Genomic DNA, 23,938 nt, shown 5'->3' with positions numbered 1-23,938 from the left:
GATCCTCCGGTGGCGACGAGGTGATGGGAAGGGGGAAGGGGCGGCGGCGGCGGAGTAGGATTTCCCCCGTGTCGCCGCCAGAGGAGGGCGACGCAGGGGCGAGCCGAGCCTTCGTAGTCCCTTCTTATGACGAGTGCTCCTCTTGTGACCTCGGATTGGTTTGAGGAGCCTTCAAATGAAATTGTAATGATTCTCACAGACGATTGGTTATTTCTAATGAATAAATGTTCCGTTTATTTTGAAAAAAAAAGGATTCTCCTTAAGCAACAGGTGCCTCGGGCCTGACAGGGAGGGAGGCTCTGGCCTCAAAATAGCAAACTGGAACTGACGGCGAGAGACAGTGCCGAGATGTGCGCAGCAGGGAGTGGGCACCCGCCGCTTGCATGCACCACGAACGCCGAGACAAGGGGAAGGAGGAGAAAAACAACCGGCGGCCGGCAACCAGGCTTGGACGACCGAGCGAGCGAGTAGTTAGCTAGCCTAGGTATAGCACTGGCACCCCGGCCGGCCGGCAGCCATACATGGCCGCCACCGTGGCCGCGCGGTGGTGGGAGGACGCGGCGATCTCGGTGGGGATGGTTGCCGTGCAGCTTGCCGGCGCAGCATACATGGTGGTGCTGACGCCGATCCTGGCGCTGGGCCTGGACCCGCTCTTCCTGGTGACGTTCGGCAGCCTCTCCACGGGGATCCTCACCCTCCCTTTCGCCCTCAACCTCGACAGGTAGGAGGTATCTCGCTCTCGCGTGCATGCATGCATGCGCATTGAACAATTCGTTAGCTGCTTTCATCACGTGTGTCATGCAGGAACAAATGGCCGTCGGAGCTGAGTAATAGGTTGATCCTTGAGTTGGTGGTGCTGTCTCTGGGAGGGTAAGAAACTAAGCATATGTATGTATGTATGCTTTTTTTTTTTATTAATGAATTGTTTACAGGGTGACTGTGTTCCAAGCCCTCATGCTGGATGGCATGAAGAAGACATCCCCCGCCATCGCCTCCGCGATGCTGAACCTGGCCCCGGGATTCATCTTCGTTGTCGCGGGCTGCCTCCGGTATATTTGTTGCCGTCTTCTAAATTTTAGAGGGCAGCGAGTGTCCGTGATCTGTAAATAAATGCTAATAAATTGTAGGTTTGAGAGGGTTGATCTCAAGTGCCGGTACACAAGAGCCAAGATAGTGGGGACCCTTCTATGCCTGGGGGGAGCCATCACCATGAGCATCCTGCAGAGCCCTGCCACTCCACAGGGCCGAAGATCGCCAGACCTAGCAGCCTGGGTCGTCGGCTGCCTGTGCCTCCTGGGTGCGGTGCTCGTGCTGTCGGGCACAATAATCCTGCAGGTTCACTTCCATGCTCACAAATAGTATCTTGATTAACTTATCGTCTTGCGTGTCTTGGCCCTGATGCATGCAATTGCAGGCAGCAACCCTGATCCGTTTCCCGGCCCCTTTTACCCTCTGCGCCATGACCTCACTCATCGGCGCCTTGCTGACAGGGATGTTCCAGGTGTCTACCACAGGGAGGCTCGGCCCTGGGACGCTCCAGATCAGCACCGGAATAATCCTCTCCCTTGTGTTTGTGGTGCGTGCTTGCCAAAACTTGCGTCAAATGAGCCACCATGCGGCTACTGAGGCTGAGCTTGACCCAGTACTACATTTATAACAACATAACAGGGTAGTCTGGTGAGCTCCGTGTCCATCATGTACCAGACGTGGGTGCTGGAGAAGAAGGGGCCTGTGCTCGTCTCACTGTTTAGCCCCACGCAGACCATGGGTTCCGCAATCTTCTCCGCCCTCTTCTTGGGACGGGTGGTGCAACCAGCAAGGTTCGTACATACATGCATGCATCCCCTGCCTGAGATAAGAGTTCATGCATGCATGATGAGAGAAAAAACTACTTGTGTGTGTGTGCGCGCGCGCGCGTGCGCGTGTGCGCGTGTGGGTGCGGGTGCGCGGGTGCGTGTGGGCGTGTGTGTGTGCGTGTGTGTGTGTGTGTGTGTGTCTTATTGGGAAAGCTAGAGTCTACACAAATGTAACCCTGAGACAATTTTCTTGGGTTTTCATGTTGTCCATGGCAAGGAATAGGCTGATATTTTTGGGGGGGCTTTGTTTTGCTGCAGCATACTAGGGATGCTATTTCTTTTCTCCGGCCTTTATGCAGTTCTGTGGGCAAAGAAGAAAGAAGGCCATGTTCTTCCTCCTGCAGACAGGGTCGTGGCAGACGATATAGAGAAACCACTCTTGCTTCCACGCTAGCTTTTGTTTTAATATCTAGACAGGCAGGGTTCATACAGCAAAAATCAAAGATTGTATACTTCTCTTTGTTTGATTTTTGTAAACAAGTACTGTACTGTGCTATGTTCATACTGACAAGATACTTAGATCAGTAGCATCAGATTGTATGATAGAGGTAAGATGAAATGAAGAATACCAAGCACATGCAAGTTGCCTTGCGCCTAGCTCCAGTAATTTCAAGCTTGAACCTTGTTGGTCATACCAGAAACAGATAAATAGCTTGCTGAAAAGCTAGAGTCTAAACAAATGCTTCCTTCAAGGTGAATCTTTTGAGTGTTATGGCAGAACCAGACAACAGGTTAAAAGTGGCTATCATAACGAGTCTGGTATCAGTCCCCAAGGCAAAATTGTCTGTTTACTGAATGGGAACGTACACAAAGAATTCATCGACTAAAATCCCAGCATTCAACGAATTTGCAAAGGGAATTTGCTGATACAGTACACTCCTGCAGATTATAAATCAGTCAGGTAAACTCTTTACAATGAACAAATCAACGTAAGGTTTTCTCCAGTCCAAGGCAAGAATGCTTTTAGAGATTATACACGCACTCTTCAAGTGCTAAAACTCTGCAGAACCAGGAACCCTGGGAAATGGAATGGCATCTCTGATGTTGTCTATTCCGGTTGCAAACTGTACAAGCCGTTCAAATCCAAGGCCAAAACCAGCATGAGGAACTGTAACAGGAAAGGTTCAAGTTCGTTAGCTCCCATCACAAGAACAAAAAGCAGGCTACACTAAGGATATAGCTACCTACGAATTTTGGAATCATCTGCTACAAACAAACAAACAAAAAGCAAGATAATTGCACTGTCAGATGTTATCAACTTCTGCATGGTTGCGATACTTAACCTGATCCATATCGTCGCAGATCCAAATACCACCAGTAGCTATCTTTGTTAAGATTTGATTCATCCAGCCGACCTTCAAGGTAATCAAGTCGTTCTTCTCTTTGGCTTCCTCCAATAAGTTCACCTACCTGAAATTGAACACAACATAAAATATGATGACAAAGTTATTCCTTCAAATTCATAAAAGCTTCTCTTGAACTTGATTCGTTCATATACTAACAAGTTTACTAGGATGCGATGTTTCAGGTTTTGCTTATGGGCTTACCCGAGGAACCAATAGATCCATTGCCGCAACTGTTTTCCCATCATCATTTTGTCGCATATAGAAAGCTTTGATTTCCTAAAGACGATGCCAGTTAATTTAAGATATTATTAAATTCTTGCTGAACCAGTTAAATACTGCAAAGTGTGCATTACAAACCTTTGGATAATCTCTAATTATTACAGGACTGCCACCAAATGCGACTTCTGTGATATATCTTTCATGCTCACTTTGCAGATCCAACCCCCACTTTACCTGTGGAAGGTATTTCAGAAGAATCAGAAAGATCCTTTTCAGTTATATGTAATAATAATCACTAGCATTTCTGCTTTTCACCCTTGCTTGCTCAAGAAAAGGGCATTAAAATATAAATAAAGATACAACAAGACTTTGCAGTATGTGGAGCTTAAGTCTGTACAAGCAGAAAGACAGATAATTTTGCACATACTAATACGAATGGAACACATCATCCTCAATAACAAGCAAACAAAATTTATCCATTCAACATTAACATGGCGATTTCATCCAACACTGAAGCCAGAAAGACAGCGTACCCCAACTACAATCCCATGAGTTGGCAATAAACAAGCTAAGTATGCAACCAATTTTTAATTATACAAAAGCATTTGCTTGAACTTCCATAGACTATCAATGAATCTAAGTTCCAAAATTGTACTGTAGGTAACAATGAGAACATTATTGATGTAAGTCATGAATTACCGGGAACTCGAATTTCTTGTTGGACCCAATAAGTAGCTTGATAGCATCAGAATATGACATCTGAACAAAGTTTTTCTCAGCTACATTCTGGGAGCAAGAAACATATCAATATTTCAGCAGTTGTAAGCAAAGACATACACACCACTTCCATATATGTAACAACAGAAGGAAGCTATAAATAAGATGTATACATTTAGTCTATCTATGATCCCTTTCTCAACCCACGTATCAAAAAAAACCATATCTTCTTTGCAGTTCTCAAGAATATACTTTACCTGCATCAAACAGAACAGTAATTAGGTAAATGATGTAAGTGTAGACATCTGCTTGAAAATAAACATGGAGCATCCATATCTGAAGCACAAAGTATCAAGCAACATGCTATAGACAAGGGCACCTACTACATACTGGAGATATGCACTTGCACACGCCATGTCATCATTTAGATCAGCAAAGGCAAGTTCAGGCTCAATCATCTTCCCCAGAACACATGACACAAAAAAAGCTGTAAATTCAATGTTCACAAATGTAAGATTCTCAAAATACAAATGTAGAAGAATGTTTAAATACCCAAAATTCAGCCAAATGCCTTGAAGTGTTTGAATTTTCAGCCCTAAATGTGGGACCAAATGTGTAAATCTGTAGAAAGGGGTGACCACAAGGAAATGAGAAGATTGGTTACAGCTGGCAAGAACTACAGTGTTAGCTGTTTCAAACAAATCAGGCAGACAGAAGTTACATCAGATAGAGCTGAAGCATATGTTTCGCCATTCAGTTGTCCAGACACCGTCAGAAATGCTGGTTTGCAGAAGAAATCCTAGCATATGTGGATGCAAATAACCATTGTTAAAGGAAAAGACAAAACATTGAAAGCATTAAGATTACATGAACAGCAGTTAAATCAAACAGCATGTGCAATAGCATACATCACCAGAATGATACAGATAAAAAATTGCTTATAGGCGTGTACCCCGCCAGACAACGAGCCTTCGCTTCTGGACTGGTGGCAATCGGCGCGACACTCCACCCCAACGCCCATGCGCAAGGGCCTAGGTACCGTGACCCTCCTCGTCCCCTGGATGATATGGAAGCACCGCAACGACTGCATCTTCAACGGAGCGTGCCCATCCGTGAACACCCTCCTAGCGAAGATCAAGGAAGAGGCCGCCTTTTGGGCAAACGCGGGCGCGCTAGGGCTCAAAGCCATTACCCCCCAGACTTGGGACGTCCATTAATTCAGTTTTTGTAACAGCCTCCTAGGAGGAATGTAACTACAACTCTCTCTTTACAATGAAAGAAACGCACACTCTCATGCGTTTTCTTGAAAAAAAAATTGCTTATAGGGAGTAAAGGGTGCTTGACATTTGACCACTACCTGTGACCAATCGACCCTTCCATCCTTCGAAGGAATGCTGTTGACTAGGCAGCCTCCTTCAGCACTATTTGAAAGCTGCAATGCAGAAGGAAATAAAATCAAACAATTTAAACACGATTATATGAGGAAAAACAAGTAGTAAAATGCCAAAGTATAGAGCGTCTCATCATTCAATGGAAAACCATCTTTTCAGATATGGATAACAAAATATGTGTAGACCGACAATAGTGCAATAACCTGACATCATCATAACTGAGAACTTGGGTTTCGTTCGAAAATGAACAAATGACAAATACCCACCGATCTAGTAGTGCACTCTGTCACGACCTGGCTGATTGCCGCGCAGGTTGTAGGAGGACGAGGGCGAGGCCCTCGCCGGCCTATGGTTGGAGAAGGGGGTTGAGGAGGGGCGCCGTGGCGCAGGAGCAAGGAGGTGAGGTTGTAGGTTATTTTCTGCTTGCGTTTATTGATCCAAGGGCTGGCTATATATAGCCTAATTACAAGACCAGATTATAGACTCCTATTACAATTGGGTGTTGGTAGGGTAACCTTCTACGGGACTAAACCTTTCCAACTAATACCAAGACTCCTAATCTAAAAAAAACTATAATTAAACTAGGACATATTTTTAGGCAGGTGCAGGGCCAGCCCGTGCAGGTCCCTTGCGCCTATAGGGCTGGCCCCACATGACATCTCCCCCTCCATTCTGAAACAGCTCGTCCTCGAGCTGGAAGCTTGGATAACGTTCGCGGAAGGTTGTAACATCCTCCCATGAAGCAGCAGACGCCGGCTGGCCCTCCCAGTGAATGAGCACCTGCTGGACACCGCGAGCAATACGAGCACGCAATGCTTGGACAGGGGTTGGATGTACTCGACCCTGAAACAGAGATGGAAGCATCGGTGGAACTTCCGGCGGTGGACCATGGTACTTCTTCAGGACCCGACATGGAAGACATTGTGAATGCGGGCGCGTGGGGGCAGCTCCAAACGGTAAGCAACCATATCGATTTTAGCGAGGACTTTCAAAAGGCCCATAATATTTGGGAGCCAATATCCCTTTGGCGCCTACTCCAAGGAATGCCGTCGGCCGGTGCGGTGCGGAAGACGGAGCCAAACCCACTCTCCAACATCAAAAGAAAGGGCCCGATGCTTATCATCATAGTAATGCTTGTACTGTTGTGCTGCCTGAAGGAGACACTCACGGATGTCGAGTAAGAACTGATCGCGGTCGACGATCTGCCGTCCCACCGCCTGATTGCGAATCTCGCCCGGCGTATAGTCCCGCAATGATGGGGGATCCCGTCCATAAACCACCTGGAAAGGAGTGTCCTTCAACGCCGAGTGGTACGAAGTGTTGTAGCAGTACTCCGCCCAAGGCAACCATTGGAGCCACTGCCGGGGGCGATCCCAACTTATGCAACAAAGGTACATGGTGATGACGCGATTGACCGAACTCATGTGCAAGCGCGTCCCCGCGGCGGCAAACAGAGCCTTCCAAAAGCCCAAAGTGAAAACCACATCCCTGTCCGAAACGATGGATGTGGGAAACCCGTGGAGTCGGACAATATTGGAGAAGAAGGCCTTAGCAACGGACTCCGCAGTGTACGGATGCGCCAAGGGGATGAAATGCGCATACTTGGAGAAACGGTCCACGACGGTCAGTATCACACTTTTGCCGCCCACCTTCGGAAGTGCCTCAATGAAATCCATGGAGATGTCTTCCCAAACACGAGATGGCACTGTCAAGGGCTGCAATATGCCGGCTGGATGAAGCTGCTCCGTCTTGTTGCGTTGACAAACCTGACAAGCACGAATATACTGCTGAAGTTCTGCCCTTGTGTGATGCCCGGATAATTAAGCTACAGCAACCCCCTGCTAATGATGCCACGTCACTTCGATTACTGTTGCTAATCACGTGTTAGTTCGAAACTGATTCAAATTCAAATTCAAAATCAAGCAAACAATAAAAGTTTTCAAGTTTAATAACTAAAATGTTCGGGTTGTGCCAGATAAATCATAAGTAGTAATGGTGGAGAAACCCCATTTTTATAAAATGTTTAAATACTCTAAAAATAAATAAACTGCAGCATAAGCAATTATTTAAATAACTTTGGTAGTTAATAAAATGTTAAACTATTTTATTTGGGGTTAAACTTTTTGTGGCAGTGGTGTATTTAATAAAACTAATTTAGGTACTAACAATATATTTACAGAACTATTAAAAACTAAAAAAAGAGAAACAAAATAAAAATAAAAGGTTAACAGAACCCCCCCCCCCCACACACACACACACAGGGTCGTGGCCCAACTGGCTACTCCAGCCGGCCCACCCGCTACCCACTGGCCTAAACCCCCACCCAAACCCTAACTACCCCACAACCCACCCCACATCCTTCCCCGATCCCTCCACTCTCCTTGGCGCCCCCCCTCCCCGATCTGGACGCGTCGCCCCAGGCCCCGCGTCATCGCTGACGCCCGGCGCCGCCTCGCCGAGCCTGATGCCGCCCGGTGCTGCCCCGCCGCTCCAACACCGTGCTCCTCCGTCCCGTCGCCCCTACCCCGCCAGCCTCCTCGAGCCACGCCGCTCGCACCTCTACATCAGGGGTGAGGAACACCTCCCCGCCTTCCCCTCTCTGTCGCGCACGCGCTCCCGCGCCCGCTCGCGGCCACCACCGTCCCGCACGCACTCCGGCCGCGCGCACCGCGTCCAGGCCTTGCCCAGCCCCGTCTTCGCCGTCCGCCCCGCGCCGTGATTGCGGCCACGCCACACGGGCTCGCCCGCTCGCCGGCCTGACAGCGCCATGCATGTCCGCCAACACCACCGCCCTCTGCTGCAGTTGCCGCTACCGCTCGCCGTGCGAGTCGAGCGGCGAGCCGAGCCCGTCGCGCCCTCCACCCCTGTCCGCGGCGCCCGTCTAGCTCCCACTTCAGCCACTGCCTCGCTGCGCCGCTCGAGGACCCCGCTCCCTGACTAGCTCGTCATGGCCAACGGCCCTACCGTCCCGCTCACCACTGGCGCTCGTGCGCCGCCCGACCACCCCTCGCGAGCGTGCGTTGGCTCCTGGCCGCCAGCGCCCGCGCCCGCGTGCCCCTGGGCGCCCGATCGGGTCGCGCCCGTAACCCGTCGCCCTCGCCCGATATGGCCCTCTAGGCCTATGACATATGGGCCCCACGCCCCTTTTATTAAAAGGAAAAAGAAAAGGAAAAAATAGTTAAAAATAAAATTTAATTAACTAAATTAATTGTGATTAATTAATCTAATTAACCCTGTTAACTAACCTTAATTGTCTGATTAGATAAACAGTCAATGACCAGTGGGACCCACGTGTCAGTTTGACCAGTCAACGGTCAGAGTTGACCACTGACATCATGATGACATCATATATGCCGTTAATTCTAGAAAATGATTAAATCCTTTTTTAAATTCGGATGGAAAAACTTTGTACATGAAAGTTGCTCAGAACAACGAGACGAATCTGGATACGTAGCCCATTCGTCCGCCACACATCCCTAGCATAGCGAACACGCAACTTTCCCCCTTCGGTTCATCTGTCCGAAAACGCGAAACACCGGGGATACTTTCCCGGATGCTTCCCCCCTTCACCGGTATCTCCTCCTACTGCGTTAGGGCATACTTGTCTTGTCATGCATCGATATGCATCTGTTTGCATTGTATTCATTGTTTCTTCCCCCTCTTCTCCTCGATAGACTACGAGACTGACACCGCTGCTAGTGCCCCGATCGACTACGTTGTTGACGACCCCTCCTTGCCAGAGCAACCAGGCAAGCGCCCCCCCCCCCTTGATCAACCCGATATCGCCTATTCCTTCTCTCTACTGCTTGCATTAGAGTAGTGTAGCATGTTACTGCTTTCCGTTAATCCTATTCTGATGCATAGCCTGTCTTTGCTACTACTGTTGTTACCTTTACCTGCAATCCTAAATGCTTAGTATAGGATGCTAGTTTTCCATCAGTGGCCCTACATTCTTGTCCGTCTGCCATGCTATACTACCGGGCCGTGATCACTCGGGAGGTGATCACGGGTATATACTTATATACATAATATATGATACATGTGATGACTAAAGTCGGGTCGGCTCGTAGAGTACCCGCAAGTGATTCCAATGTGGGGGCTGAAGGGACAGGTGGTTCCATCCCGGTAGTGATGGGCCTGGGTTCCCGACGGCCCCCGATTGTTTCTTTGTGGCGGAGCGACAGGGCGGGTTGAGACCACCTGGGTGAGAGGTGGGCCTGGCCCTGGTCGGCGTTCGCGGTTACTTCAAAATAACACGCTTAACAAGATCTTGGTATTTGATCTGAGTCTGGCCACTGGCCTATACGCACTAACCAACTACGCGGGAACAGTTATGGGCACTCGACGTCGTGGTATCAGCCGAAGCCTTCTTGACGTCAGCAACTAAGCGGCGCGCGCCGGATTGGACCGTAAGCCTGCGCTTGTATTAAGGGGGCTAGGTCTGCTTCCGGCCACGTACGCAACGTGCAGGTGTGCAATGGGCGATGGGCCCAGACCCCTGCGCGCATAGGATTTAGACCGGCGTGCTGACTTCTCTGTTGTGCGTAGGTGGGGCTGCGACGTGTTGATCTTCCGAGGTCGGGCATGACCCAGGAAAGTGTGTCCGGCCAAAGGGATCAAGCGTGTTGGGCAATGTGGTGCACCCCTGCAGGGAAGTTTATCTATTCGAATAGTCGTGCCCCTCGATAAAAGGACGACCCGGAGTTGTACCTCGACCTTATGACAACTAGAACCGGATACTTAATAAAACACACCCTTTCAAGTGCCAGATACAACCCGGTGATCGTTCTCTCATAGGGCGACGAGGAGAGGATCGGCGGGTAGGATTATGCTATACGATGATACTTGGTTAACTTACCATCTACTCTCATCTACTGCTTCAAGATGGAGGCTACCAGAAGCGTAGTCTTCGATAGGACTAGCTATCCCCCTCTTATTCTGGCATTCTGCAGTTCAGTCCACAGATACTACCCATTTCATTGATACCAATGCATATGTAGTGTAGATCCTTGCTTGCGAGTACTTTGGACGAGTAATCACAGTTGCTTTGCTATTTCTTTTCCCCCCTTTCCCGGTTATTGCGATCATATGATGGAGTCCAGGAGCCAGAGGGATCCCAAGGATGATTCTACATGGAGTTGGACTACGAGTAGTAGTTAGGAGGTCCTAGGCAGGAGGCCTTGCCTTTTCGATTGTTGCTACTTTTGTGTTAGCCTTCTTAAGGCAAACTTGTTTAACTCATGTTTGTACTTAGATAATGTTGCTTCCGCTGACTTGTTTGTATTCGAGCTTATGTATTCGAGCCCTAGAGGCCCCTCGCTTGTAATATAAAGCTTGTATTATTTTAAATTGTGTCTAGAGTTGTGTTGTGATATCTTCCCGTGAGTCCTTGATCTTGATCGCACACATTTGCGTGTATGATTAGTGTACGGTCAAATCGGGGGCGACACACCTTGCTTGCGGCAGATGGAAATCTCGGCAAAGACGATGAAGTGACTTCTGGATACCTTCATGGCCCGCATCATGGGCTGCAGCCAGGACCTCCCTGAGCAGCGGCGACGCGGGTGGCACATAAGCCCGTTGTTGGAAGGTAACAACACCATCAACGAGAGCCCAAGGCTGTCCTAACTCACCAGATTCTAATTGTTCCCGAAAAGTGACAAGCGTCGGGTCCGTGTGTGCTGCCTGACGGAGAGCTTCAAACAGATCAAAAGAAGGTCCGGAGATGGCGAGTGCCTGGCCGGCAGGAGCATCACGGCGAGAAAGAGCATTGGCGACGATGTTTTGGCAACCCGGTTTATATTCCACCGTGAAGTCGAACCCCAACAGCTTGCCCACCCAATGATGCTGTGGAATGGTAGCGAGGCGTTGGTCCAGCAAAAACTTCAGGCTGTAGTGGTCAGTTTTGACGACAAATGCACGTCCCCAAAGATAGGACCGCCAGTGGCGCACGGCGTGCACCAGACCAATGAGCTCCCGCTCATAAGCGGCAAGAGAAGCATGATGCAGAGCAATGGTTTTGCTGAAATAGGCAATAGGGCCGCCACCTTGATGCAGGACTGCCCCAAAACCAGATCCAGATGCATCACACTCCACAATGAATGAAACTGCAAAATCCGGCAGCTGAAGCACAGGGGCGGTGGTAAGAGCTTTCTTGAGGGCTTCAAAGGCGATAGTCGCTGCAGGCGTCCAAAGAAATCCATCTTTCTTGAGGAGCGCCGTGAGGGGAGAGCTGCAATGGTGCCAAAATCCCAGATGAACTTGCGGTAGTATCCTGCCAGTCCTAAGAAACCACGCACAGCGCGGACAGTGCGTGGAACCGGCCAGTCTACCACGGCTAGAACCTTGTCGCTGTCCATGGCAACTCCTGCAACGGAGATGACGTGTCCCAGATAAGCCATGGTTTCCTCCCTAAAGGAACACTTGGAGCGCTTGAGAAACAGTTGATGTGTGCGCATAGCCTCCAAAACGAGCTTGACATGACGTAGGTGATCCGACCAGGACGAGTTGTAGATCAAGATATCATCGAAGAACACAAGCACAAACCGACGAAGGTAGGAACGGAGGACGTCATTCATGAGTGCTTGGAACGTCGCTGGGGCATTTGTCAAACCAAAGGCCATCACCACAAACTCAAAGAGGCCCTCATGTGTGCGGAATGCCGTCTTGTGGATATCCTCAAGGGCCATCCGAACATGGTGGTAACCCGACCGGAGATCCAATTTGGTGAAAAAGCGGGCGCCCTTGAGTTCATCCAGAAGTTCATCGACAACAGGAATTGGAAACTTGTCCTTGATGGTGACAAGGTTGAGACCATGGTAGTCGATACATAAACGCCAAGTCCCGTCGGCCTTTCTGGCGAGTAGAACGGGGGATGAAAATGCAGAAAAACTAGGACGGATCAGACCGCGAGCCAACATCTCTGAACATTGGCGCTCCAGTTCATCTTTTTGAATCGTTGGGTAGCGGTAGGGACGGACAGCAACCGGCGGTGTCCCGGTAATAAGATGAATATGATGGTCATGTGCGCGCTGCGGCGGCAGGCCCTGTGGGTCGGCGAAAACATCGGTGAAAGTGGCCAGCAGGCTGTCCAGAAGGTCCTTGCCTTCCCACGCATGTAGGTGGGCATGCCATCCAAGGGAGCCGAGGCCCGACCACTCCACACGGTGATCCGAGTGCCAAAACGACATCCACACGCGTAGTGAATCCCAGAGAATTGGCCCAAGAGTTTTGAGGAATCGTGTACCCAGGACGATGTCAAACCCGCCCAATGGAATGGCATGCAGATCAACAACGAAACGCTCCTTGTCTCGCAGCCTGCTGAAGGAGTCCCCGACAGGTCACCTTATCGCCAATGGGGTTGGCGCGGGTCGGCGGTCCAAAGTGGTTGGCGATCAGTTTTTGAAACTCGGTCTAGGACGGCTGATGGCCCAGCTTAGTCTCGAGGTGGCCATACCATAATGCGGCGACATCGGTGAGATGGTATGTGGCGAGCCACGTCTTATCCGACTCCGGCGTTCGCTGCCCGAGGAAGAAGAGATTGCAGCGTGTCAGCCATGGCCGCGAAGCGCTGGCCCCGTCAAAGAGGGGAAAATCAATCTTGTAGAGGCGCTGAGCCCGATCCGCCAGATCGGCCGGGACCCCGGTGTGGGACGGCGCATCTAGGGGCCGCAGGAGCCCGATACCACCCAATTGAGGCGTGCCCTTGTCTTCCAGCCGAAGGAGGGCCAGGTTCTGCGCACGCTGCTGCTGTGAAGTGTCCGCCAGCTGGCCCTGGAGGGTTTTGAGCGTCTCGGCGATGGACTGGAGGGTGGCGCGGTCCTCGGTGCGCTCTGTCCGAGCGGTGTGGTTCTCCGAGAGGCTGTTCAAAGTGGCGACCACGGCCTCATGATCCTCATGCTGTTTGGTCGCGAGGTCTGCTAGGGTTTGCGGCAGGGGCACCGGCGGCGGTGGCGGAGACATGGCCGCTGGGATCGACGAGGAAGCTGATACCAAGTTGTCACGGCCTGGCTGATTGCTGCGCAGGTTGTAGTCGTGGGTTGTAGGAGGACGAGGGCGAGGGCGAGGCCCTCGCCGGCCTATGGTTGGAGAAGAGGGTTGAGGAGGGGCGCCGTGACGCAGGAGCAAGGAGGTGAGGTTGTAGGTTATTTTCTGCTTGCGTTTATCCAAGGGCTGGTTATATATAGCCTAATTACAAGACCAGATTATAGACTCCTATTACAATTGGGTGTTGGCAGGGTAACCTTCTACGGGGCTAAACCTTTCCAACTAATACCAATACTCCTAATCTAAAAAAAACTATAATTAAACTAGGACATATTTTTAGGCAGGTGCAGGGCCGGCCCGTGCAGGTCCCTTGCGCCTATAGGGCTGGCCCCACATGACACTCATTCAGTGATTATCTTGCACTTCTATTGTGAATGCTCTTGGGAAAGATCTACCAGTGTCAACCTCAGCGAGAGTTAGCACCAGAAGCAGTGGAACAAGCTTCCAAGTCATAGTAATAGCCCTAGTCAAAGTCAGAATCAGCAAAGTCCTCCATATTGGTTAGGGTGTTCCCTAGTGGTACTCAGTTAGCTGGTCCTAGTCTTATCCTAGTTGCATACGGAATAAGTCACAGCCTTTTTTTAGTCAAGCAATAAGACTTGTTCAGAAAACACCAAACGTTAGCACGGGGATAATCCCCTCTGGTGCAACAGACGTTATCATTTGGGCGCTAATTCCAGTTGCAAAGATCATCTACTTCCATCACTGCTAACACAATGTGAAGTTTTTCTAATCAGCTACAAAGGTACGAAAATAACGAAAACAACATGTATATTCTGTACATGAGGATAAGCCAACTAACAAACCTAAATAGTTTATTGCTTGCGCTTAATACTAAAAAAACTCATTCAGTTTGGCGGTAAATATTATTACAACTAGATAACCCCATGCACGTTGCTGCGGAATTTTTTAGCAATGACCTTATCAAAAATAAAATTATAATATATGAGAATAGTACTGCACCACATTCAACTTAGAAGTAAATGGAGGATGGATGCATGTTATATTGTCTTGTGACATTCAGGTTCAATTATTTATTGTTGAAACATAAAAATAAAAAATAATGATGTGGAGGGTTTTCATGTGCTTGATGATGTCGAGGGCTTGCATGTGGTGGAAAGTGGAAAGTTGAATGGTTGCATGACGCTTGATGATGTGGAGGGCGTGCGTGTGGTGGAAATTGGAAAGTGAAACATTGATTGGTTGCATGCACTTGATGATGTGGATGACTTGCATGTGCATTTAAATGGGAGGTGGCATGTGTGGGGCATGTGTGATAAGGTGGATAGGCTGCATGTTTTAAGAAAAATAAGATAGTGGGGATCGGGGATGAACTTCTTAGGTATATTAGACACTAGATACTAGATATGAACACAACAAATCAGCACTCAGAAACACTTGGTGAGCAACATTCCACACAAGAAGTTTTAAAACACACCTAATCTATCTATAGAAGCTTATTGAAGAAATACTAACCAAAGTAGTGACATAGAACTGCTCCCCCGCTCCTTCACAATCTGAGGCAGTAATAATAGGGCTTGATACCCAAATAAATCCACTGTCTTGAAAAAATTTATGAGTTGCATATGCCAGAGCATTTCTTACTCTTGCCACCTAAATGAGCACCAAACGTCGGTAAGAAATCCACCTTAGAAATTTATATAGGGAAGAAGCATAGAAGCCCTAGCTAGCATCTTCTATCTGTAACTGCATCGTAAGAAAGACATGCTCCAAACCAGAATTCATTTTGTGTTAACACATAAAACTATCAATAAAAACAAGAGAATCACACACATTGCCTTGTCGTATCTGTTGCAGTCCTACAAATGGTTTGCATTGCTAAATTTGTTAAACTGCTCAGCAGGACTACATATAGTCGCCTATTCTGAATTCTTTGCATAACTAACCATGCTATAACTTGCATACTAGCTTATAAGCTGATTTAATAGAAACAGCAGGCAAGTCTGTGGTCAAGTAATGGAACAAAAGGGCATAAATAATATCTACGACTCATGGCTTGTGCATCTCTAAACTGAACACAAAAGTCAAAACATTATCAAATTTGGTAATTCCTCAAGAATAAGGAAAAGAACCAGAAAAATGGAAGAGCGAGCAATGAGTAAGACCATACTGCACCAAAAGTGTTTGTCCGAGGACGGAGATGTGCCACAGTCCTCAGAAATTCTCTTGATGCTCGTTTCTTCTGTATAGGAAAAGATGTGGGATCACTCTCCCCAATCTACAAGATGAAAAGGTAAAAATATATCAGAATACAAAAGAAAAATAGAAGTTTATCTGTGATTTTTGTCTACAACCTGACAAAACAACAAGGCAACTGCGGATGAACAATCAACATTATCAGTTCATCAGAGTTTCCTAAACATAGCGAAGAGGACAAAGTCTTTACAACTTAAAATTCATCAAAAAAATTACTCATCATAGGAGGCTTCACTTATGAAACAAACTGGGTAACCACCACTAAAGATGGGCAGACAGTGCGGCCTAGTAGATTGGGTAGTAGAACATTGGTTAGTGAGGACAAAGGAGGGAGATAATATACTAATAGCTAGTGACGAGGGGATGCCACACGGGCATGCCAGCAGGGACGCCAGCCAGGTACCGCGGCCATGCCTTCTATCAAGGTGCCAAGTCAGCCATTTGGGCCCAAGCATCAACCCGGGCCGCATCAACTTGGGAGACACCGAAGCAGGAAGTCACCGGCGCACGGCATAGTCTGGCGGGACCAAGTGGCGCGCGCCCACCGGCCATCCGACCCCCGCCATGTAACCCTAGCTCAGCCAGGTATATAAGGCAAGCTGGGGTCCTTCTCGGGTAATCCAACACATTCCAGATCATCCTACAGCTAGGGTTCACAGCTACCACCATCCTCTTCTTGTCGATCGCCAAGGTTGAGAGCTTTTAACCCAGGAAAATGATCTCTCGGCGATCCTCCCGATTGTCGTTGAGTACTCGAGCAATACAACCATCAATGGAAGGAGTAATGTCTTAACTCCTCCCGGAGGGCCCAAACCTGGGTAAATCATTTCCTATCTGTAGCAATAACTCGCCCAATTACTCCCCTATCTGTGGCAAGAGCTTTCATTGACAACATCTTTAAATTACATGGGCTTCCTTGTGTGATTGTGACAGACAGAGACAGGATTTTTACTAGTGCTCTGTGGCAGAAAATGTTTAAAGCAATGGATGTCAAACTCCACTTCAATACATCATACCATCCACAAACTGATGGCCAAACAGAAAGAGTAAACCAACGCTTGGAAAATTACTTAAGGTGTATGGCCTTTGCACAACCAACTAAGTGGAACAATTGGCTATCTCTTGCTGAGTGGTGGTACAACACAAGCTACCACACATCCCTCAAAATGACACCATTCCGAGCTGTGTATGGTAGACCTCCAAACATGATTGCTGAAGCAGCCTTATATCCTCCTGAGCAAACACCAAATTTTACTCTCACTCGGGAAGAAATTGCCAACAAGCAAAATCTTCTGAAAGCTAATGAAAGAATGAAATACTTCGCAGACAAGAAAAGAGTGGAACGAGTGCTGCCAGTGAGAGACATGGTCTATAAAACTCCAACCTTACAGTCACACATCTCCCAGCATTCACAAACACTTGAAGTTACACTCCCAAGTACTATGGGCCATTTAGAGTACTGACAAAAGTGGGTGTTGTCTCCTATAGGTTACTCCTTCCAGATAATTGCAAATTACATGACACCTTCCATGTGAACCAATTAAAGAAGCACCTTGGTGCGGCAGTCGTACCAAACCCATAACTGCCCCTGCTCAACCCAGATGGCACAATTCTCATTGAGCCTGAAGCTTTGCTGGAGAGAAAGAGCATACCAAGGGTGCAGGGAGAAATCAGCATACCAGTGCTGCAATGGTTGATTAAGTGGAAGAACTTGCCTCAAGAACAAGCTACATGGGAAGACTCAACTTTCATTCATAAGGCCTTTCCAGGATTTCAGCCTAGTGGACAAGTCTGAGCTCGAGAAGGCGGAATTGCCAGGCCCCTGTGGTCTTGACTGAAAATTCGACAGTTTTACTGTTTCTAACTGAACATTCTGGACACCTGCTGGAGCACGCCATCTTCGACTCACCTATGCCGTCCAATTAGCATCCAATGACAGCGTACCAGTTCGACGAGTTACTATGCTCCTTCACCCTTCATCAAGCATCCAACGGCTCACAAGGCTTCACCCGTCCCTGTTTAAAATCCGTCAAGGAGCACTGTAGCTCCACTTTTACTTTTCAGTGCATTTCTCTTCTTTTACCGCTTGTTAGGCTATTTAAGCCGCGGATCTGGGCAGGTAGAGCTCACCTTCCTGTATCCAGGTATAAACCCTAGCCGCCATGTTCTGGCTGACATGAAACGTTTATTTAAAGTTGACGGAAATCTTTCATGATCATCCTCTGTTTAGGCTATTTCTTGTTAAATCCCACGAGTAGTTCAGCGACAGACTAGTAGAGTCTGCCAGATGTCCCTCATACAACTAGAAACCTAAGTAACAATCAAAGGATACAGTTTTGATCTCTAATTCTAATCCTCTCTATTTCCTATCTAAATAACTCTCCTCCCAATTTTAAATAATACATATTTATTACTAGAATATTACCTAATCCTATATTTGTGCACGTAACAACTTGGCTGTAACAATCCTTATTAGCGACATTACCATTCGAAAGAGACATCGTAACTTACTAGTCCCCCTCGTATTTTGGGTCATATTTTGACCATAACTTTAACTAATAAAATATAAGTTATGCGTAGCAAAAATAATATCAATGGAAACTACATTCAAATACGAATCCAACAATATTTTTTTATGACATGCATTAATGTTTTGCTAATCAAATATGTGATCAAACTTTGGCCCAAAATACGATGGGGATTAATAAACCAGAACAGAGGTAGTACTTAGCAACTATTTCCCGTGCAAAATAGGAAGTATTGACGTTCAAGCAGAAATGCAGAACTTAGGCCAAAATTTTGGAGGCATGCACTGCAAAAAGGAAAAGTAAAGAAAAATAAGCAGAATGAAACACTTACCACAATGATCTTTGAAACCTTTAGCTCCACTTTCTGCTTACCGCCTTGGCTGCTTGCTACAACTCCATCCACTAACACTGAGGCCCCTGTATTGATAGAGTCTATCTGACATCCATCAACGAAAAGATTAACCAGTGAAATGTATTACAATCATTTACGCATTAACAGCAACTACTTCTATGTATAATAAGAAGCATAGACAAAATTGACAGATCACAACATCCAAAATTATGGGTAGTTCTTCACTACTTTATCCCATTCAAATAAAGTTTACTATGCACAACAAGCCCAGAGTTGACGTGCATGCTGGAGGCATGTCAGTAACTCTTTATTCTTTAAGTTACTGTGTCCTTGTCCAAGTGGATATTAAAATATATAACAGAAGTATTGCCAATCTGATTAAGATTTGTTGGTGGCATAGAGCAAATATCAGAGTAAGCCCAGCTGTTTTCACAATGTAACCATTGCATTGATCAACATATTTTTCCTGGCAATAAGAATAATGGAAGATGCATAGCGTAAACAGCATTTACACTATGCACCTCCAAACAGTTACAGTTTAGTAATAGAACACGTTCTATCTTCTAGATCGAGCAAGTAGACAAGTGTGTACCTGGTCATAGCCTTCTGTTTCAGGAGTTAACACACATTGCATATTGGACAAGCAAGATCCATCATTAACCTGAGTAATATAGTTTCAGGATTTATTAGACCCTTGAAGAAAAATAGTAATACTCCATCGTTGACAAAAATAAGTTGCATTAATTTTTCAGTCACTAATGCAACACATTGGCCAAGTTTATAATCATGCTAGCAAATGAATAAAAATAAATATTCTCAAAGTACTTTGCAAGTCCAGCTACATTATTTTACATAGTTGAACTATATAGTTCTAAATATATTAGTAGTCAATGTTTACCGAAAAAGGCTTTCGCCCCGCTTTATATATAAAGCAACGATCATCGACAACCCGATACAAACACACGCCACCCCAACACATGCACACACCCAAGGCCGGATACATAGGAGCTGAGCGCAGCAACACCACCCCCTAAGACTACAAGCTACCAAGGTCCTCCATCGTGAACACGCCACCGTGAGGAGACGAAGCCGCATATGACAAACCGTGAGCTCCAAGGCGGCGCCTTCAGGTAGGTCACGACACCATAGTGCCGCCGCCACCCGATCCAAGGATCAAGGTTTCCCCCAGAGCTACACGGTGGGCGACGAGAGCCGCGACGACGTCTTCAAGAAGGGGACGACAATTGCCACTGCCGGACTGCCTGAAGACAAAACAGGTTTTCACCCCTGCCATAGTTCGCCGCCACTGGCAGATGGGACAAACGCCGCACCACCGCCACTGAACGTCACACTCCGGCCACCACGCCGCCAACATGGCCATGGCCACCGGGCAGCACCTGAGCCACGGGCTCCGCCCACGAGCCCGTGTTGCCATCCCACCATCCCACCACCTACACCACCTGCATCCGAGACCATCCCACCACCTACACCATGGTTCACCAACCCTGCTGCCAGCAAAGCGCCACCTTTGGGCAAGAACGAGGCCCAGCCGGCCGGAGCGGGCGAGGGGAAGGCCACCGGCGGCTGCCAGCCAAGCCGCATCCACCTCACCATTTCTCGAACCGGGCCCGGGCTGCCGTCACCACCCCTGGCGACAGCAAGACCCGTATAGGCACCCCTGCCATCTCCCCGAAGTGCCCCTGGCCCCGTGGCCAGCCAAAGATGAGCGCGTCGAGCCAATGTACAACACCCGCCGGACGCGCCGCTAACCGCAGATCCGAGCACCCCATGAAGCAGGAGGAGAGGGTCGAGCCTCCGCCACTGCGCCGCCACCGCAACCAGCCAAAACGGGCCCAGTCGAGGCAGCCGACCGCAGCCTGCGCCGCCGCGAGGTCATATCTGGTCGGGCCGCTGCCGCCGTCCCCGACCCTGAGCTTGCACCCCCACCACGTCCATCCGCCACTACTTCCACCCCCACCAGCCGCAGCCATGGCAGTGGCGGACGCCCGCAGCTCGCACCACCCTCGGCCCGCGCCGCCAGGGCCCGGCCCCAGATCTGGATCGGCCGCCGCCGACCCAAGTGCGCCCGCCGCTGCGACCAGCCCTCCACGCACGCGACCGGCACCTGGAAACGCCGCCTAGTCCGCCCGTGCGCCGCAACGCCCTTGTCCAACGTCGCACTGCCGCCCTGGTTCGTCAGCTCGCGCCAAGCCCCCACGCCACGCGCGAAGGAGAGATAGAGCCCCGCCGCCACCAGCACCAACCGAAGTTTGCCCAGGGACGCGACCCGGCGGTGGCGAGGGGAGGAGAGGTAGGCAGGGGAGCTCTGCGCTGGCGGCTAGGGTTCCCGCTCGGTCGCTCGTGGGAGCGACGCGAGGGGAGGAGGGGAGTAGAGTCTCCTCTTTGTCTACTTCAGCTGATCTCTTCTCCATGTATTTGGTTTCAAAAGGTTAACCATGTGAATCCCACAAAGATTCACCTACGGTGCAAGAGGGGGCTCTTGCCAAAGAAATGTCCAGCCTCCATACTAATGTATTTATGTGATACGGTAAGAGGAACTTTGGATTCGTTATATCATGTATACAAAGACCAATATAATCATTCTACTAGTTCATGAGGATGAGGGCCTCTCTCATGACTAACACAAGACTGTCAACAACAAAAAAATCAAAACTCCTAACTCACCTAAGAAACCCTATAAATGCCAGCCAAGCTAGTTATCAAATAGAGTGGGAAGAGAATTTGCGTGAGGACGAAGATATCTCTCGTCATAGCACAAGGCTAGCCTTACAAAGATTTTCCAAACTCCAAACTCTCCTAAGAAACCCAATAAGTTGCAGTCAGGCTAGTTATCAAATGTGTGGTGAAAAGACAATATGCATGAGAATGAGGGTCTCTTTCGTGACTAACACAAGGCTGGACAAGGAAAGATTTTCTAAACTCCTAACTCACCTAAGAAACCGTATAAGTAGCAGTCGGGACTCAAGCTAGCTATCCAATATGTGGTGGAAAGAGAATACACTGTTAGAGCAACTCTAGCAGATTCCCTAAATTCCCCCGATCTTTAAAATAATGGCTATTATAAAGAAGAGAGGGCAATTTTCCACTCTAGTAGATTCCCTATACCTCACTCTATCCTTAATTTTTTTAAAGGCACTCTAAAACAGCCCACCAGCCTTTATATTTAGAGACTGGGGAGGAGTTTTTAGAGTATACTTTATATCTTCCTGCGGTTGGCAGCAAGGAAATTTCACCTGAATTACCTCCTGCCTGTAGCCGCATATTCGACCGCTGCCGTTGGAGTGGGGAGAAGGGGCCTGGAGAGGTCGAAGAAGGGGATTATTTTTCCCCTCCCACCCACATGCGGGCTCAAATTTATAAAGTCTTGGTTTTACAGACTCTTTGCACAGAACCTCCAGAGTCTTCCAAAATTTATAAAGGGAGCAGCAAGAAGGTTTTAAAGACCCAAATTGTAGGGAGTCTGCTAGAGTTACTCTTACTTTCTAGTGGCCATATAAGGGTCCCTAATCTTATTTGGAGAAACCATTGTCACCCAGTCTCTGAAAATATATATTTCTAAGCTCAGGGTCCATTTTTCCTGGAAATACAGGCATACCATGACAACAGGTGAAACCAAGCTATCCTCCAAAGTTAAGGACATATAAACTAGATAGACCTTTCCTCAACTATGGATGTTGGTGTTCGGCGTAGCATGGGTATGCCGGAAGGGTGTGAGCGTCGGGGTACATAACTTGTTTGGTTTTACCGGCTGTCGGTGGCGGCATCGTGGATGCTGTTCCCCTTCTTGAAGGCTCCGTCGCGGTGCTCCCACTTCTCTCGGACTCCAGGTGAAAACTTGATCTTCATGATCGGATGGTGGCGACACTCCGGTGCCGTCCCCTTCTTGGAGGCACCGTCTTGGAACCCATGTTTCGTTCGTGTCCGGCTCACCTCTCCACGGTGGCTAGCTCCTGGTGTTGGTCTCCGTCGACTCCAAGCGGTTCATCTTGTGTATCTGTAGTGTGTTTGGGGTCATTGGGGTGGTGTTGTGGTGCTCGGCACCTTTGTATCTTGCCTTGGGTGTGTGCGAGGAGTGTGGTGTTGGCGTGCGTTCGTATCGCTTGGTCCGGTTGTCTGATGGTCATTGCTTTATATATAAAGCGGGGCGAAAGCCTTTTTCGGTAATAGCATCAACATTTGCGCAGAAACAAATTTGCTAACTATACGCCTGGCGAGTTAAGGCAGTCCATGGCAATTGGAAACTATAGAAAAATGGACCATGGAAATTGGCAACAATAGGAGCAGCAAGAGTGTCGCCCAGCCAGAATACCTCGACGAATGTGACGGTCCTCTGGGCGCGGCAGGTGCGCACCCACCCGCGCACGGTAAGCTCCTTCCCGACCCAGGCGGCGCCTTGGTCCTCCCCGCCCTTCACTTCCGCCACCCTGATCCTCCGGCGGAACTCCCCCACGGCGTCCCCCGTCGGCGTCGCCGCGGCCGCGACGGGGGGCGCGGCGGCGCAGTAGCGGCGCCAGGCCGAGGAGAGAGCGAGTGGCGTAGGAAAGAGGGAATGCCTTGGTTTCCGGAGACGGCGCGGTGCCAGCCGGAGAAGGCGGCAGGCGGCGGCGGCGGCCGCCATGGCGAAGGTAGCAGCTGGGGGTGGGGGGGGGGGGGTTGGGGGGGGGGGGGGGGGGGGGGGGGGGGGGGGGGGGGGGGGGGGGGGGGGGGGGGGGGGGGGGGGGGGGGGGGGGGGGTTTACGCTATCGCGCGGCCTATCTGCTGGTTTTTGAGCCGTCCGTTTTGTGATTCCATTCCACGGAACCCGCCTTCGTAACAATACTACGCTTTCCTTCCTGGTTTGCGCATTCCTCAGTGGTTCTCTCTGGCTGCCTTTGTCGGCAGTGCTAATCGATGCATATGTTAATAGTCTCTGTTACTACCTCTACAAGGTGAAGTAATATATGTGTGGTAACATGCAATATTTTATTTATTAGACTATAGACTCATCTTACCTTATATGTGTGATGTTACTCATACCACTAGTAACTAGCTATGTTACCACTTTCGTTACTTTTCTTATTTATTGCTTGCCACATCATATATTTTATCTAGATATATGTGATATTACTATTTATGTTATTTTCACTATGGGTAGTTTTATCCAATCAAATAACGCCAACGTACGGAATCAAATCACATGTGCTCCTGTAGTGGTAGTATAAGACGAGACGAGCAAGGAGAAATCATGAATCACGCTTCTCTCTCC

The 23,938-nt window shown here is 48.7% G+C and overlaps 1 protein-coding gene across 2 annotated transcripts; it reads right to left on the bottom strand.

Moving 5' to 3' along the window:
• Positions 1–2,671: 2,671 nt before the first annotated feature.
• LOC125536904 (asparagine--tRNA ligase, chloroplastic/mitochondrial) lies at positions 2,672–23,340 on the bottom strand. 2 transcript variants are annotated; one of them, XM_048700196.1, is made up of 16 exons: positions 23,003–23,340; positions 19,265–19,333; positions 18,652–18,756; positions 15,707–15,814; positions 15,052–15,189; positions 7,179–7,295; positions 5,496–5,570; positions 4,860–4,937; positions 4,691–4,759; positions 4,522–4,596; positions 4,312–4,395; positions 4,121–4,207; positions 3,560–3,655; positions 3,404–3,478; positions 3,140–3,266; positions 2,672–2,964 (listed from the first exon to the last, which is right to left on the bottom strand). In XM_048700196.1, the coding sequence occupies exons 1-16, from the start codon at positions 23,309–23,311 to the stop codon at positions 2,849–2,851; spliced, it is 1,728 nt and encodes a 575-aa protein (XP_048556153.1). In that variant the 5' UTR covers positions 23,312–23,340; the 3' UTR covers positions 2,672–2,848. The 2 variants fall into 2 exon arrangements, with proteins under 2 accessions (XP_048556153.1, XP_048556154.1); XM_048700197.1 differs by lacking the exon at positions 7,179–7,295.
• Positions 23,341–23,938: the final 598 nt, after the last annotated feature.

Source organism: Triticum urartu, chromosome 2 (genome assembly GCF_003073215.2).
Source record: "Triticum urartu cultivar G1812 chromosome 2, Tu2.1, whole genome shotgun sequence".
Classification (NCBI taxonomy): domain Eukaryota; kingdom Viridiplantae; phylum Streptophyta; class Magnoliopsida; order Poales; family Poaceae; genus Triticum; species Triticum urartu.
This window is presented reverse-complemented; position numbering and strand designations above follow the sequence as displayed.